General features: G+C 62.0%; 1 protein-coding gene across 5 annotated transcripts in view; it reads right to left on the bottom strand.

Annotated features, from left to right (window-relative positions):
- Positions 1-16,284, bottom strand: part of VAV2 (vav guanine nucleotide exchange factor 2) — a gene marked incomplete at its 5' end in the record, with an annotated part of 186,799 nt that overhangs the window by 20,446 nt on the left and 150,069 nt on the right. For 3 of the 5 annotated variants that reach the window (XM_027766642.1, XM_027766644.1, XM_027766646.1), the window contains 9 exon segments: positions 730-804; positions 1,831-1,958; positions 2,763-2,784; positions 3,547-3,563; positions 7,504-7,592; positions 7,959-8,060; positions 9,988-10,097; positions 11,804-11,936; positions 13,692-13,777. In XM_027766642.1, the coding sequence (XP_027622443.1) occupies positions 730-804; positions 1,831-1,958; positions 2,763-2,784; positions 3,547-3,563; positions 7,504-7,592; positions 7,959-8,060; positions 9,988-10,097; positions 11,804-11,936; positions 13,692-13,777 (762 nt within the window). 5 annotated transcript variants of the gene reach the window in all.

Here is a 16,284-nt window from a genome sequence, read left to right as displayed (position 1 = left end):
TGGTCTGCAGGGTCCCCAGGCCAGGGGCTGGGACCCGTCCCTCCCAGCAGATGCTCAGAGACCAGACTGACTCTATGGAGTGGCCACCAGGCCCTTTGCCTCTGGAAGGGGAAAGAGGGCAGCAGCAGGCAGACAAGGCCCCAGGGACCAGGCCCAGGCCCAGGGCAGGGCGCTCAGGCAGTGGGGGCTTCCCATCCTGGCCTCACTGGTCTAGGGTCCTCCCACCCCCTTTGCAGAGTAGAAACTGAGCAGGGACAGAATCTGCCCAGGCGGCCCAGGGAACGGCCACTCATCCTGAGCTGTCCAGCCGCTCGGCCTGCCCAGAGCCCAGGTTGCCCGCACGTCCTATGCGTCCTGGGGAAGCTCCACCCCACCCCCACCCCCGGCTGCTGTTGTGGGGCTGCGAGGGTCGATTTATTCACACTGGCTTTCTGCGGCCTTTTGTAACGGCCGGAAGTCCCTCCACAGCCTCAGATGACAAACGCCACTCAGCCTTTTTCTCGACATGTCACGACGTCTGGCTTTGGCTCCTTCTGTCCGGGGTGCCCTCCCCAGGCTGCGAGCTGGTTTGAAATCAGAGTCCCTGAACTCTGCAGGGAGGCTGTGGGCTCTGCGCTCCGGGAGGCGGCTCCCAGCAGCCACTGATCAAGGACGTCCAGGAGAGGAGACAGCCCGAGCCCTCGGCGCCCTGGCCACTGTGTTCTGGAAACTTCTGTGGGAAAGACTCACCCTTCCGTCCACAGGGCAGGGCTTCACAGATGAACTAGGGAAGTAACCCAGCTTCCTGGTCTGCGCCAGCCGGCCCTGGAAGGAGGTGGACGGGGTGTGGACGGAGTAGGCAGGTGCTCCCATGCCCCGAGCTTACACCACCCCGTTCCTGAGGAGGGCACCATGGTGACTCCACCGCTGCTGTAGTCTCAGGCGACCTTGCCGCTGTTTGGGGCACGAGGTGCCGTGTTCCCACTTTACACATGGGGGCACTGTGACCTACCCCGCATGTCAGCCAAGAGTCCCCGCGGGACCACCCGAGGCAGCAGTGGCCCTGGTCATGCGGGGAGGGACAGCTGGGGGACAGAGCAGGTCGCACTGTACAGTTGGCCACCCTGACTCTCCGACTACACGAAGCGTGTCCTGGTTGAACAAATTGGTAACTGAACGTGTGAGGAGGGTGGCCGTGACAAGACAGCGGCTGCCGGGGGGGGGGCGCGAACGCCGCCCACAAGACAGCGGCTGCCGTGGAGGAGACGCGAACGCTGCCCAAGGCCAGCTCCCCGAGAAGCTGCCCCGGGGGCTCGGGGCTCCCTAAACATAACTGGGGCTTGGCTGAGAGCAGGAGGACCCCGCTGAAGGTGCCACCTCTGTGAGTGAGAGCACATGGACATCCTGGTGCAGCCTGCAAACCACGGCAGGCTGGCCCGTGGCTACGTGTGTCTCCCTCCACCCACGGGGTCTCTCGGGCAGGCGGTGGATCGCTGTGAACCACGGCTGTCCGTGTCGAGTGGCGCCTGGGCACCCACGATCCTGAAGGGCTGCCAGCCGGGCGGAGGCAGGCGTAGGGCAGGGGGTGCCCAGCGTGGCAGTGCACGAGTTCAGGAGTGCCTGTGGGACGCGGGGTCAAGGCTGGAGGCAGACGGGGAAGGGCCTGGGCACCCACATGGCCTCTCCATGCAAGGACGCAGCACTCCCCCCACGTAAAAGCAAACGGCGAGGAGGACTGGCCAGGGCCCCCATCCATCCCTTACCACGCCAGGGCAGGCGTGGCTAGAGCAGAGGCCCAGGGCCAGCTGAGCAGCCCTCCCTCACCCTGACCTCGCAGGGCCCCAGACCCACCTCCCACCACTGGGACTCAGGGTCGCCCCTCAGCAGCTCGATCACGTCACCCGTCTGGAAGGTCAGCACAGGCTTCCCAGGGGGAGCTGGGTTGCCATGGTAATTCTGCACAGCCACCATCTTGGGACCTATGGAGGGCAGGGTGGAGGGGCGGGTGGCTTGGTGACTGTCCTGGCAGGCACCCACCTGTCCGGCCTTGGGGAGGCCCCTCTGGGGAAGAGACCACCCCCGACAGACGCCTGGGCCGTATTGCACCCTCAGTCCTCCCGGAGGGCGCCGCGTCCTCTCGTTAGCCAGTACACAGATCACTCCGTGACACGCAGGCAGCCAGCGCCACCGGGCAGCGTCTTATTTGGGGCTGGCATTTCAGGTGCTCTCTTCCCAGCACCTCCCGAGTCTGATCACGGGTGGGGACAGGGCTCGGGAGGCCCAGGGCTGGTCAGGGCTAAAGTGGGGTCCGGCTGAGCCCACAGAAGGTGCAGGCAGCTCTTGGGCCAGCCTCGTCGGGACCCAGTGGGGTCTCGCCAGGCCCCCCCAACATCCTTTCTGCTCTTCCCCAGGAGGCCAGGAGGCAGCCAGACTCCCGGGACGTGAGCCTACAGGCCTCTGTCCCTAAGCCACACTCCGACACTGACCCCGGGGAGCGAGCACTGGAGGTAGGGGACACTCGAGGGGCGTCTCCATGCCTGCTCTGTTCAGGGCTCCTGGGCTGCGGCCATGCCACTCCCAGGGCTAGAAGGACTCCGACCCCTGCAAGTCAGGCTCTGCCCCACGGGTGTGGGGAGATGGAGCCCAAGGGTGGCCGTGCCCTGCAGCCAGAGCAGAGAACAGTGGGGCAGAAGCTTTGTTTTTGAAATGATCTTTCTGGCCCCCACCCCCTGATTAAATGCCAACAGCCTGGCCCGGCTGGACCCAGCAGACTGTAGACTCACCTGGTCCCGCTCCGGAAGAGTCCTGTGAGGACAAGGACACAGTGAGGGGGGAGGGCTGCTCCTTGACCTTTGGCCCTGAGCATTCCCAGACAGCAGGGTCCAGGGAGGGCCAGGGACGTGTCCTGGACACGTGTCTGCAAGCTGCTGTGGCTCTGCTTCCCTATGTGACACTCCCCCATACACTATGTACCCCCACCTCTGTGCACATCCCCACCCCAGAAGACCACGCATTTCCCTCACCCATCCCTTACCACTTCCTCCAGGAAGTCCACCCTGACTACCCTGAGTCTGGGTTGCCATTTGTCTGGGACACACCCTGCTGAGTACAACCACTGTTGTGTATCCCCTCTCCTCCACACAGGGCCTGGTAAGCACCCCTCAAGTGCTAGTTACATAACTGGACCCCACAGCTCACAGCAGACACGAAGCGCATACCCTGTGTGTGAACCCAGTGGCTTCACTCCCTGCCAGCTAAACAGAGAGCTCTGAGGCAAGCAGGGGCTGGGGCAGGTGGGCAGTGCATGTCCCCAAGCCCAGCCAAGATGCAGTAAGACTCTGGATAAGCAGGGTGGGACAACAGGAGAGGAGGACAGCATCGCGTCCCAGAAGGCCACACATGAGACCATTCCTACCAATGCCCACAAAGGACCACTGGGCCCTCATGATCAGCAGTGGCCTCCCCGTCAGCATGGCCCCAGCAGTGGCAAGAGGCAGACTACGGGATCCTTCTAGCTCAGGCACGTGGGGTGGGGCAGAGGGCAGGGGGTCCCCCAGAACGACTCACCATGTCTGCAGGGGAACCTGGAAAGGAAGCACAGCAGGGGTCAGGGGGAGCTCCCACACAAGGCTCCTCACTCACACACCTCTCGCACCCCAGGGCTGGCTGGCTTGAACGTCAGTGAGGCAGACATCAGCGCGTTCCACTCAGCCACAGATCGACAATATGCAGGCTGGAGCTCACGGCTGACGGCAGACAGCAAATTCTGAGCTCTGGATTTAGGGGCCCCCGGGAGAACGCAGACTAGACAGTGAAGAGGCTCTCCTTCCTGCCCGAGCCAGCTAGGAACGGCTGCAGCTGCCTCATCCCTGACTGGCCTGGGGCTTGAAGGGGTGAGTGAGTTCCGCAGTTGATTAGTGACGCCTGCAGTGGCGGGGGGGGGACATGGTGCACATGCTCCCTGTCTGCCGCACTCGTCCTAGACACACAGGGCCAGTGCTGAAGGACGGGGGCGCCGCAGCTTGCCCGATGAGGGGCAGACAGTCCAAGCAGCCTTGCCCCGCCCCAGCCACCTGCCGAGCTGGGCTGCCACTGCCCACCCCAGTAAAGCAAAGACTTCAACAGTACACGGCCCACGTGACCATACCACCACTCTCCACGCACACTGCAGACCGCCCCGTCATCCTCGTGTGTCTGACAGACCCTGGGGACAGGGGCTGCTGGGCGGGGAGGGGCAGGCATCTCGGGCACACCACAGCCCAGACATGGGGGCTGAGTGGGCCCGTGGACACCCCTCGGGGGGACGGCTGGCAGTGGCTGAGACAGAAGAGGAAGGGAGCCTTCAGGGGAGTCACCAGTCCCGGAATGCAGCGACCTCTCGGGGGGGAGGAAGCCGCTCCCCTCTCCTTTGCCCTGCTCTGTTCTCCACGTTCCTTACGGGCAGTATTTGATGGGGGGAGGGCAGAAACACTGTTTTAGAAAAGAGAGTCTGGAAGGAGATATTCAAGTGTGGCCTTTCGCTACCTGCAGATGAGTTCATGATAAGGCTTATTCCTCTTCGTTTCTGCTTCCCCCCCTCCGGGGGGGAGGAAGCCGCTCCCCTCTCCTTTGCCCTGCTCTGTTCTCCACGTTCCTTACGGGCAGTATTTGATGGGGGGAGGGCAGAAACACTGTTTTAGAAAAGAGAGTCTGGAAGGAGATATTCAAGTGTGGCCTTTCGCTACCTGCAGATGAGTTCATGATAAGGCTTATTCCTCTTCGTTTCTGCTTCCCCCCCTCCAGAGTTTTTATAATTAAGTACGCCACTTTTAGAATCAGACAATGAAAAGTGGACAGTGACGGTGGCCAGCCACCTGGCATGAGGACCTGTGGCCACAGAGGGCAGTCTAAAGGGACAGAGCCACAAAGCCAGTGGTCTCTGAAGGAGGCCGGCTTCCAATGGCTGCTTAGCCGGGGTCTGGGCTGGCTTGTTGACCTCCTGGGTCAGGGCGCTGGGCCAGACTCCCAGGAGGTGACAAATCACCCACTGAGGTAAGTCACAGTCCATGTGTGTTCTGGGTGGTGGCTCAGGGTGACGAGCTGGCCTGACCTTTTCATTTTTCTTTCTTTCTTTTTTTGAGAGAGGTTTTTGCTATAGGGCACTCACCGGAGAAACAGAGAAAGAGAGACAGAAAGTGAGAAATCACCCCCAGGGGAAATGACCACACCACAATCCCTTCTCCATTCTCTTCTTGGAATCTTGGGCATGCACGCACAGGCGCCTGGCGTGAGCTTTAAGCCGCCAGGTCTGGGACTTGAACAGTGGTTGACTACATGCGAGGCCAGAGAAATAACCATTGCGCCTCCATCTGCTGCTGGCCCCTGACCTATTTTTGTCTTGAGATACTCCTGGGAGGCCCGATGAGTCAGGAGGCCGAGACACGGGCTGAGATCACGGGACCCTGGCTGCAGAGAGGACTCGCCACCGGGTGTTCAGACACGCCGTTCCAGCCCAGGAGGGTTTCTGAGACTTAGGGATGACGCCCTTTCGGAGCCAGAATCCACGTGGACCACAGTGCGCCACAGCACCGTCCCCGGGTGCCCAGCCTGCACAGTGGCTGCCCCATGGCCGTGCTCCCAGCAGTCTGTGTGCCTTCAGGAGGAAGCCTGGGTGCCACTGCCTGAGCACAAGGCAAACCCCAGAGCTTCTCGGCACCATTGCGGGCTCCCGGCTGCCTCGAGCTGGGCACCTCCCTGCAAATCCCAAACATCCCCGAACTAAGACGCTCAGAGGAGCCTGGGGGCCAGGCCCCATCCCTGCCTCTGCCCTCTGCCGGCCCGGTCAAACCTCTTCCTCCTTGAGCCTCAGCTTCCCCATCTGACAAACGGGCACAAGCAGGGGCAATGTGAACGCTGTGTGTGTGAGAGAGTGCGCATGTGTGTGAGTATGCACATGCCTGTGTATGTGTGTGTGCGCGTGCACATGTGAGTGTGTATGCATGTGTGAGGCTGTGTGTGTGTGTGCATGTGTATGTGCATGTAAGAGTATGCATGCATCTTAGAGTGCGTGTGTGCACGAGCATGTGTGTGCATGTGTGTGAGTGTGGCGTGAGAGTGTGCATGCGCACAAGGCTCGGTACGGGGAGGGTGGTGAAGGATGGGCATGGGGTGGGGACCCTCCCCTGGGGCACGGACAGGGCCCGAAGACCAACCCTCAGGCACTGGGAGCAGCATGGTGGTGTGGGGTGGGTACTCACTGCTCTTGCAGGGGGGCAGCACCTCCAGACACTCCTTGTGTGCCCCGACACCACACCTGGTGCACAGGTAGCCCTGGTAGAAGGTGCCCCTGTGCAGAGAGGGTGGGTTGAGGCTGAGGCTGCACCTGTCTGGTGTCAGTCCACAGAGCTCCATCCACAGGGACCCCCCCAGGACCTCTTCTTCCAGGGCAACCGGGTGCAGCTCTCCCCTCCCACATCCCCCACCTGCAGAACCCAGTGCAGGTACCCTGTTCCCACAGACCGCCCGCACAGTGGCCCTGGGCCCCCAGGAACCACCTCCCGGTCAACCCTATACACCAAGGGTTTGGGCTGGGTCTGACTTGTGGGATACGCCCCCGGTCCCTGGGCCTTGCAGGCACCAAGAGGCAGGTCCGAGAGGGCAACACGGGCACCGAGCACCCTCTGGGCCTGGGGAAGGCGGGCTGGTGGGCCACCTGAGGAACATCCTGCAGGCCCTGCAGTTGGTGGTCTTATCGAACGTGTACATCTGGAAGCTGTGGTGGTTGGCATTGGCTTTGTCCGGCTTGATGTTTGACCTGGCGGGAGCGAGAGGCGAAGCTGTAGCCCCATTCCTGAGCCCCGGGGACAGGCGAGCCAGGCACCCCTGGGGCCCCAGCCTGCACAGTGGCTGCCCCATGGCCGTGCTCCCAGCAGTCTGTGTGCCTTCAGGAGGAAGCCTGGGTGCCACTGCCTGAGCACAAGGCAAACCCCAGAGCTTCTCGGCACCATTGCGGGCTCCCGGCTGCCTCGAGCTGGGCACCTCCCTGCAAATCCCAAACATCCCCGAACTAAGACGCTCAGAGGAGCCTGGGGGCCAGGCCCCATCCCTGCCTCTGCCCTCTGCCGGCCCGGTCAAACCTCTTCCTCCTTGAGCCTCAGCTTCCCCATCTGACAAACGGGCACAAGCAGGGGCAATGTGAACGCTGTGTGTGTGAGAGAGTGCGCATGTGTGTGAGTATGCACATGCCTGTGTATGTGTGTGTGCGCGTGCACATGTGAGTGTGTATGCATGTGTGAGGCTGTGTGTGTGTGTGCATGTGTATGTGCATGTAAGAGTATGCATGCATCTTAGAGTGCGTGTGTGCACGAGCATGTGTGTGCATGTGTGTGAGTGTGGCGTGAGAGTGTGCATGCGCACAAGGCTCGGTACGGGGAGGGTGGTGAAGGATGGGCATGGGGTGGGGACCCTCCCCTGGGGCACGGACAGGGCCCGAAGACCAACCCTCAGGCACTGGGAGCAGCATGGTGGTGTGGGGTGGGTACTCACTGCTCTTGCAGGGGGGCAGCACCTCCAGACACTCCTTGTGTGCCCCGACACCACACCTGGTGCACAGGTAGCCCTGGTAGAAGGTGCCCCTGTGCAGAGAGGGTGGGTTGAGGCTGAGGCTGCACCTGTCTGGTGTCAGTCCACAGAGCTCCATCCACAGGGACCCCCCCAGGACCTCTTCTTCCAGGGCAACCGGGTGCAGCTCTCCCCTCCCACATCCCCCACCTGCAGAACCCAGTGCAGGTACCCTGTTCCCACAGACCGCCCGCACAGTGGCCCTGGGCCCCCAGGAACCACCTCCCGGTCAACCCTATACACCAAGGGTTTGGGCTGGGTCTGACTTGTGGGATACGCCCCCGGTCCCTGGGCCTTGCAGGCACCAAGAGGCAGGTCCGAGAGGGCAACACGGGCACCGAGCACCCTCTGGGCCTGGGGAAGGCGGGCTGGTGGGCCACCTGAGGAACATCCTGCAGGCCCTGCAGTTGGTGGTCTTATCGAACGTGTACATCTGGAAGCTGTGGTGGTTGGCATTGGCTTTGTCCGGCTTGATGTTTGACCTGGCGGGAGCGAGAGGCGAAGCTGTAGCCCCATTCCTGAGCCCCGGGGACAGGCGAGCCAGGCACCAGCTGGGAACTGGCCCCACCGCTGGGACTCCAGCCTGGCTCTGCCCCTGCACCCAGCAGACCCCCTGTAGGAGGATGAGGGTCAGAGTTCAAGCTTAGAAAAACACATATTGTCACGCGAGAACCTTCTAGGCCATAGGTAGTGTCCTGTCTTTTTGTTATTTGCCAGAGAGCCCGGAGACAAAAAGTGAAAAAGCAGCCCACGGTCACACTGCAATCTCCTTCTCATTTCTCTCCCTTCTGAACTTTGGGCACATATACATGCCCAGGGAGTTTGCTTCCCCTCCCTCCAAGCCACCAGGTCCAGCACTCAAACCGCAGAGTCGGCCATGTGAGATCCAGCTGCCTTAACCACCACGCCATGGTCTGGCCCCTTTGCAGAGGGTGCATGCGCTTGCTGGAGAAAGCAATAAAGGGAAAAAGAACCCCCCGGCAATGGTCATCCCTTCTCTCCATCTCACCCTCCAGTAGGGAGTTTGGGGGCACACGCACATGTACCCAGTGTTTTTCAAGCTGCCAGGTCCAGGACTCGCACTGCACCGTCGGCCAGGAGGGATCTGGCTGTCTCAGTCCCAGGCCTTGAGCTCTCAGGGGAACGTTCTATGTGTGGATAAGGGGGGAGGGGCCTGACTAGTGCCGACGTTTGTGGAAGCTCAGCAAGTGCACACTCAGGGTGTCTTGCTGTGCTGTAGGAAAGCTATGCGAACACTGAGCCCGGACAGGGCACCTGGGGGTGCACACTACTGTGTAAGGCTGGGAAGGTGACGCCGTACAGGCCCGCGAGAAGAGGAAGGTGGGGACGAGGAGGTGCGTGTCTACTGTAATCATCCTTCGACTTCCGTGAGTATTTGCAAGTTTCACAACAGAATAATGGGGAGAAAGTGACAACTTGTGGAAACCAAGGGGGCAGGAAGTGCCCAGGACCCCCACACAGCCTGGGTACACACCAGCCGGCCACTACCTTTCTGCTGGGCCAGGCCCTGACCCGACTGTGTTCATAGCACCCCGCTGGGTCCTAACCACGCTGCCATGACATGGGCCTCGCGGCATCCCTCTGACCAAGGGACAGCTCAGAGAGGCACAGGCCCCTGCCCAAGGCCCCTCCACCCCACTGTAGAACCCAGTGCAGGCACCCTGTGCCCAAGTGGGCCCTCAGAGTCACATGTGCACCCTCTCATGGGAATGGAAGAGCATTTCCATGGGCCTCCTGGGGCCCCAGACTCAGCCCACCCAGCAGCCCTCTCTGGTAACAAACTGGGGTGCCGCCTAGATTCCCTGAGAAGTCAGCGCTGTGGCTTTGAAAAAAGGCGGCAGTTCTAGGCCAGCAGGTGGCGTAGTGGCTAAGATGCTGGACTCCTTTATGGCTGACCATGGTTTGAGTCCCAGATCTGGTGGCTTAAAAAATTAAGCCAGGTGCGTGTGTGCGCATGCCCAAAGTCCCAAGAGAATGTGGCCACCCCCCCGGGGAGTGATCTCTCACTTTCTTTCTCACTGTTTCTGTCTCCGGTGAGAACATAGAATAACAAAGCTGTCAGCCCTTTGAGGTCCTGAGAATCAACTGTGTTACCACAGGTCACAGTGCCCTGGCACCTCAGCCACCCGGCCAGCCAGGACCCCACTGGCCATCTGCGTGACGCCGGCCTGGAGGGCGGCGGGGCCCCCACAGGACAGCTGAACCCCCAGGGACCAGCAGGCAACAGTGGCCCTGCTCCGGGTGGCTGGTCAGCAACCAGGCCCCCAGGGCCTGGCACTAGGGGTGGCACTCATCTCGGCCTCCACATGGAGCCTCGCCTCCGCCCCCCACATCCGGTCACCAGGTGGAAGGCCTGGCGCCAGGCCCGCCCAGCTGCGCCGTGCTCACATGGCCATCTCGAACTGCTCCATCCACTTCCTCTTCATGTCCTCGGTCTTGCAGAAGAACTGGAAGCCCTGCTTCCCCTGGAGGTGGATCAGGTAGAAGCCGTAGGACCACTGTGGGCACAGGCACTCACTCACCACCGGCAGGCACACATGCACGCTTCTGGTGCTGCACGTGCACACGTGTGCATGCCTACGCTTTCAGATGTGTGCACACGTGTTCTTGCCTGTGCCGTACATGTGCGCATGTGCATGGGTCCCTGTGTGTGCATCTTCTCACATGTGCAAGCATGTGCATACACAGTTTCATCTGTGCGCACCAGTGCTCTCACACGCCTGTATGTGGCTGTGACTTGTGCCCGCACACGTGCCTAAGTGCATACACAGTCATCTTGAGCACGTGCACATATGCACCTGTGTGCACATGCCTGCATGCTCTGGCACGCACCCCTGCATGTGTACACGTGCATGGGCTCCCACATGATATACACACATCTGCACAAGGAGAGCTGACTCGTGCCTGAGCCCACGCAAGCATATCCCAGGCTGCGTGGGTCCGCCCACGTTGGAGGACGCAGCCTCCCAGCCCAAGGCAAGCCCTCGGCCACTATCTCTGCTGCTCGGCCAGAGCTGACCCAGGGAATGTGTCCAGGGCCTGGCCCAGGCCCCTCCCACAGCACCGGCCAGCACTTTCCTTCCTAAGTGTGACACTGAAGCCAGCCGCTTCTCTGCAGTGTGACAACAGGAGAGAACGGCAGGGGTGGCCCCAGGCCTGGGAGCCCTCAGCTAAGCTGCCCATGGGTGCAAGGGGACCACAGAACCCTGGAGGAGGGCAAGGAGCTGGAGCCTGCCCCTCCAGGGAGCGGGAGTGGAAGGTTTGCATCTTTTGCACCCTCTCATGGGAATGGAAGAGCATTTCCATGACTAAGAAACCTGGGGGAAGCCGGGAGCCTGGCCCTCCTCAGGCCTCCTGGGGCCCCAGACTCGGCTTGGAGACAGGCCTCGTACCAGACAGGGGGAGGGAGGTGGGAGGACGAGGAGCCGCGTGCTTACCATCTTCCCGTGAGACTGGGAGGCATGAGAGAGGAAGCGAGAAGGGGGACACAGGTCAGTATGGGCCGCCCCGGCCTGCAGCGGCCTGCAGCTGGGGAACCGGAGGCCCAGGGCAGGCGGGGCACCACCCATTGGCACTCGCTGGGCTGGGCCGGCCAGGGAATGGGCTTTCCCTCCAGATGGGGAGACTCCAGGTTGGGCCCTGGAGGCCGAGTCCTCAGCCCGGTTCCTTCAGTGGCCTCAGACCACCTGGCCCCAGCTACTCGTTTCGGACATCGGGGTAGGGACTCACCTCGAGAGCTCTCCCAGCTGCCCGTGCTGGGCCTGTACCCTGTGCCGTGGGCTCTGGAGGCCGCACTGCTTCCCAGCCTGACATGAGCCCAGGGCTGCACACAGTAGGCACTTGGGTGCAGCGTGCAGAAACCACAGCTGAGGCAGGGCTGAGCCAGAGGCCTAGGCAGGCCCTCTAGCCACTGTTCTCACGCTCCCCTGCCACAGCCTGCCCTGGCCATGGCCACAGCCTTCAGCCTTCTCCAGCTCGGCCGCAAAGCCCAGCCCTTACTAGAGGCTGAGTGAACACCTGCTCCTGCCTGTCTCCAGGGGGGCTGGGGGCTGGGCTGTGCCCACGCTGGGGTGTGTTGGGTCCACACAGAGCAGCCTGCAGCAGCAGACACAGGGCTGCCCACCGGCCCGCCAGGAGGGCCATGGCTGACTTCCACTGGGCCTCGCCAGGACCCCTGCCCCTGCCCCTGCCCGGTGGGGCCCACCTTCTTGACGTCCCTGTGGTTGGTGGGGTCGTCTGACATCTTGTGGAACAGCAGCTCGACGATCTCTTTCAGCTCGTAGCTGTAACCCTTCCGCTTGCAGACGATGACCACCTTGTCGAACAGGAACAGGTACCTGGCCGGACAGCCAGGGCGGTGGGCGGTGAGCGCGTGTGCTCCTGCCTGAGGGCACCCGCCCGGGCCTCTGCACACGCTCCCCTGCACACGCATGCCCCACCCATGCCTGTCCACCCGGCCAGCTCTGCCCCTCGGAGCCGGTTCGGCCATTCCCCTTTACTACTCCAGGAAGCCTCCTGTGTCTGAGTGTGTTCCCCCCACGCCTGCGCTAAAACCCAGCTGTAGAGCGCTCAGCAGGTGGCTAGGTGGTTATGGTGCTGGACTCCCACGTGGCCGACTACGGTTCGAGTTGCAATTCGAGCCCCAAACCCGGTGTCTTGAAAATCACGCCAAGCACATGTGCACGCGTGCCTAAAATCCCAGGAGAACGAAGGGCTGCGGGAAGTGGCCCCGGGCGGTGGTTCACCACTTGGCGCCGTCTCTCCAGCTTCTCTCCAGAAAGCACACGCACCCTAGGGCAAAACCTTAAAACTCAGCTGTGGGGATGTCAGGAGGGGGCCTGACCTGACCGTGGGGCTGGGGCAGCCCTCTGGGAGGCGAGACCGGACAAGGGGGCCTACGGCTGCCCTGGGTTTGTAAGGACAGGGATGAGGACGGGAAGGCGGGCTGCAGCTGCGCCCTGGGCTTTGTGAAGACAGGGACGCTGGCCTAGGCATGCTTGCCGTCTGGCTGTGGGGTGCCTGCACCGCCTCAGGGCTCGGCGAGCCCCCCAGCACACAGACCCCACCAGCATAGCCCGTTGCCCTGGGCCCTCCCAAACCACGAGCTGCATAAACTCTTCTTTGTCTTCCTTTTTTTTGTTTGCTATAGGACACGTGTGCTCACAGGAGATAGGCAGACAGGGGAAGAGAGAGAGAGAGAGAGAAGCCACTCCCGGAGGGATGGTCATGCCACAGCCCCTCCTCCGTTTCCTTCTCAGGATTTTGGGTGCACGCGCACACGCACACACACACACCTGACATGTTTTGTCTACGTAAGTGTTTTTTAGAGGTTTTTGCCATAGGGCGCATGCACTTGCACCTGGCATGTTTTCCAAGCCACTGGGTCTGGGGCTCAAACCACGCAGTGGGTCACAGGGGATCCAGCTGCCTTAACCGCCGTACCACTGGCTGGTCCTAGACTTCTCTTCTTTATACGTCACCCAGGCTAGGGTATTTCTGCTATTAGCAACAGAGAAAGCTAAACACCCTCCTTGGCCCATGGCCTACAGCCGAGGCTGGGTCAGGGGCCTTCAGAGGGGCCGTCCTCGCACCACTGACCTCTCAGGGTCCCGACTGGCTCACGTTCCCATTCCCCTAGCCCCGAGGGGAAAGGGCTGTATCTGCAGTGAGTACAGCCCCAGTTCACGGTAGGTGGCAGAGGACTTTGGACAGCATGCACAGGCCGGGCCATCCCCAGGCGTCCTGAACACCCGCCCAGGTGACAATCATCCATTCGCTCAGCCTGTCCTGCTGCCTTGGGGACTGCAAGCCCGTAGGGGCAGGGCCTGGAAGGCTGCCTCTGGCTCCACCCCAGCCCAGCCTAGTGCCCGCCACGGGCCAGGCAACCCACGGTTGTGGCAGCCACCCGCTGACATGGCTGTCCAGCACTCTCGGCCAGGAGGAAGGAAGCGATTAAAACACAAAACACAAAGCCAGCTGGGCGGCAGCTCCTTTCACAGGAAGGCCTGCTCTGAAGCGGATCGGGCGGGCTCCCTGGGGGCTGCGCCTGACCCTTACGGGATGCCACCCAGCCCCAGGCCACGCCCGCTCACCTATCTTGCTTGGTGTGGTTGACTATGGACCGGACTTTCAGTTCCCCGTCGATCTTTGGCCTCCCAAACTCCTCCAGTTTCACTTGCTGGGAAAGAAAAGGACGGACGGACTGAGCCCAAAGCGGGCGTGCCCCCTGGCTTTGTAAACGTGGCGGGTACACACGCGTGGCAGTGGGGGTGGGGGCTGTGCACCTGCCGGGTGTGTGGGATGGGGAAGTGTTGAGGAAAGAGGGAAGAACGGCTGGAGGCATCGGCCCCATGCCCCTCCAGCCTCAAGGACAGAGAGTGACTGATGGCAGGGGCCGCAGCTGTCCACGTCCCAGAGCGGGCCTGGTAGGAAAAGACCAAGGCCCGGCCCAGAAGCCAACCCGAACAGAGAACAAAGGGTGGTCTCACGGAGGGCCAGGGCGAGGCTGCACTCAGACACCACGGCCCCCGCCCCGTGGTCCAGTCTGCTGGGGTTCCATCTGTGCTCTCTATCGGGGCTCCCCTGTTTTCAGGAGAGAGGTCCCCGTGACACCCTCGTGTGGCTCCGGACACAGCACCTGGACCTCAGGGGGCCCAGTGGAGGGAAGGGTCCCTGCGCCCAGCTGCAGAGATGGACGGTGTCATGATCCCTCTCAGCTGCTGCAGGCGCTGCCCGGGGCTGTGAGGCTGGCGCCAGACACCAGCCTCACGCCCCACCTCTCAGGCGCGAGAAACAGACACCACCTTCGCCTGCTGGGCACAGGGCCTGGCTTCCGGGTGGCTGGACGACTGGTGACCTGCACTGCTTTACTCTCACCGGAGAGAGACAGGGAGGGAGAGGGAGGAAACACCCCCAACCTTCCTCACCATCTCTCCATCCTGTCGGGATTTAAGGCGCACATGCACACAGCCCAGTGTGTTTTTCAAGTCTCCAGGGCCAGGATTTGAACTGCTCAGCCAGCTAAGTGGGATCCGGCTCCTTACCCTCCACACCACGGGGCCGGCCCTACACTTGTGATAAAAGAACGGACATTGCTAGAATGTGCTCCTCTCCCCGTTAGCAAAGCCGTGGCGCTGATGGGAAGTACACGGGCACCAGGCCTGTGGGCGCCCACAGGTCAGGGCACATCCTTCCTTAGCCCCCTCGACCTTGAGCATTCCATTTCTTACTAAAGAGAGAGAACCGGGCCAGTCTGGCCTGGTGGCTAAGGTGCTAGATCTCACATGTCGATCACGTGGTTCGAGTCCCGGACCTGGTGTCCTGAGAAATACACCAGGCGTGTGTGCGTGCATTCCTCAAACACTGAAAGGGGAAAGTGGAGAAGGGACTACACCACCGCAGATGGCGCTTTCTCTCTCTCTGTCTCTCTCTGGTGAGTACACGTGATCTCTGACAAAAATTTAAGAAAAAGAAGAGGCAGAAAACGGCGGTACCAGCACGCTGCTCAGAAGCACCGTCTGCTCTCCGACCACGTGCTGTTCTTGTTCCTCCTGCATCTGACCAGGTGCTCTGGGGCTCCTCCGACCCCAGGTGAGTGACGAATGAGCAGAAGGGCTCCGGGAGCGAGCCCAGGAGCTCAGGCCTCTGCAGTCAAGGTCTGTGCCACTGAAATCGTCAGAGGCTGACCCAGTGTGTGTGGACACTGAGGGTCCCGCGCCCAGGGCCATCGGCCACTGAGACAGGGCTGGCCATCGTCAGGTGGGGTGCGTCTGGTGGGTGGAGGCCAGGGTGGCTGCTGCTTTACATCCCACAATGCACAGCAAGGCCACCGCGATGGCCCAGGGCCAATGGCATGGTTGTAAGAAACCTGGGCTTTACCCTGCAGACCCTCAGGACGCTGGTGCTGGCCCACTCCCTGGGAGAACCCCCCACGCCCCCTGAGGAGGACAGTCACTGTGGCAGGGCAAGGTGGGAGGGGTCTGAACATCAGCCCTGCCCTGCGAAGTCCAGGGGGACTGAGAGCCACTGGTGGGCCTCACCCACTTGGGACCATGCAAGGGGGCCCAGGCCAGGAGCAGCTGAATGCCCCCGAGCTGCAGCCTCCTTGGGACTTGAGGGGGTTCCTCCAGCTGGGGCCAGGCGGGGAGATCAACATCCTCCTCGTCTTCCCCTTTGGCCTCGCCCCTTGGCCGTGGCAGGGTCGGCTGGGGCGGGCACAGGAGCTCAGTCACCAGGACTTGCACCCAGACTCGGGGGCTGCAGGGTACCACTCTCTCGCCAGGCAGCCTGGGCTCGCAGCGCGGACAGTGTGGGGACAGTGTGCACAGCCTCCCGCGCGCTCAGCCCGGGGCCTGACGCAGGTCCTGGTCAGCCTCTGCGGTCGAGGCGGGGTTCTCACACTTACCAGGTTCTCGATCGAACTCTGGAACTCGCTGATCTTCTTCAAGGTCTCCTTGTCCCGTTTCACCTCGTTGATATACATGGCCAGGTCCTGGGGAGCAGAGGGGGGTCAGTGGCCGTGCCAGGAGGGCTGCTGGTGCCCGCCACGTCCAGGGCCTGGCGTTTTCATAGCTCCTTCCTCTGCCCTCCACCCTGCCATGGTGGCCAGCCCTCAAGGCACCGAGTGGGGGGCACCGAGCCGCAGGGCAGGTGGGGGACATGGGGGGGGACACGCCGACCACAGCC

The sequence above is a fragment of the Tupaia chinensis genome, unplaced genomic scaffold (assembly GCF_000334495.1).
Source record: "Tupaia chinensis unplaced genomic scaffold, TupChi_1.0 Scaffold143602_1, whole genome shotgun sequence".
Lineage (NCBI taxonomy): Eukaryota > Metazoa > Chordata > Mammalia > Scandentia > Tupaiidae > Tupaia > Tupaia belangeri.
This window is presented reverse-complemented; position numbering and strand designations above follow the sequence as displayed.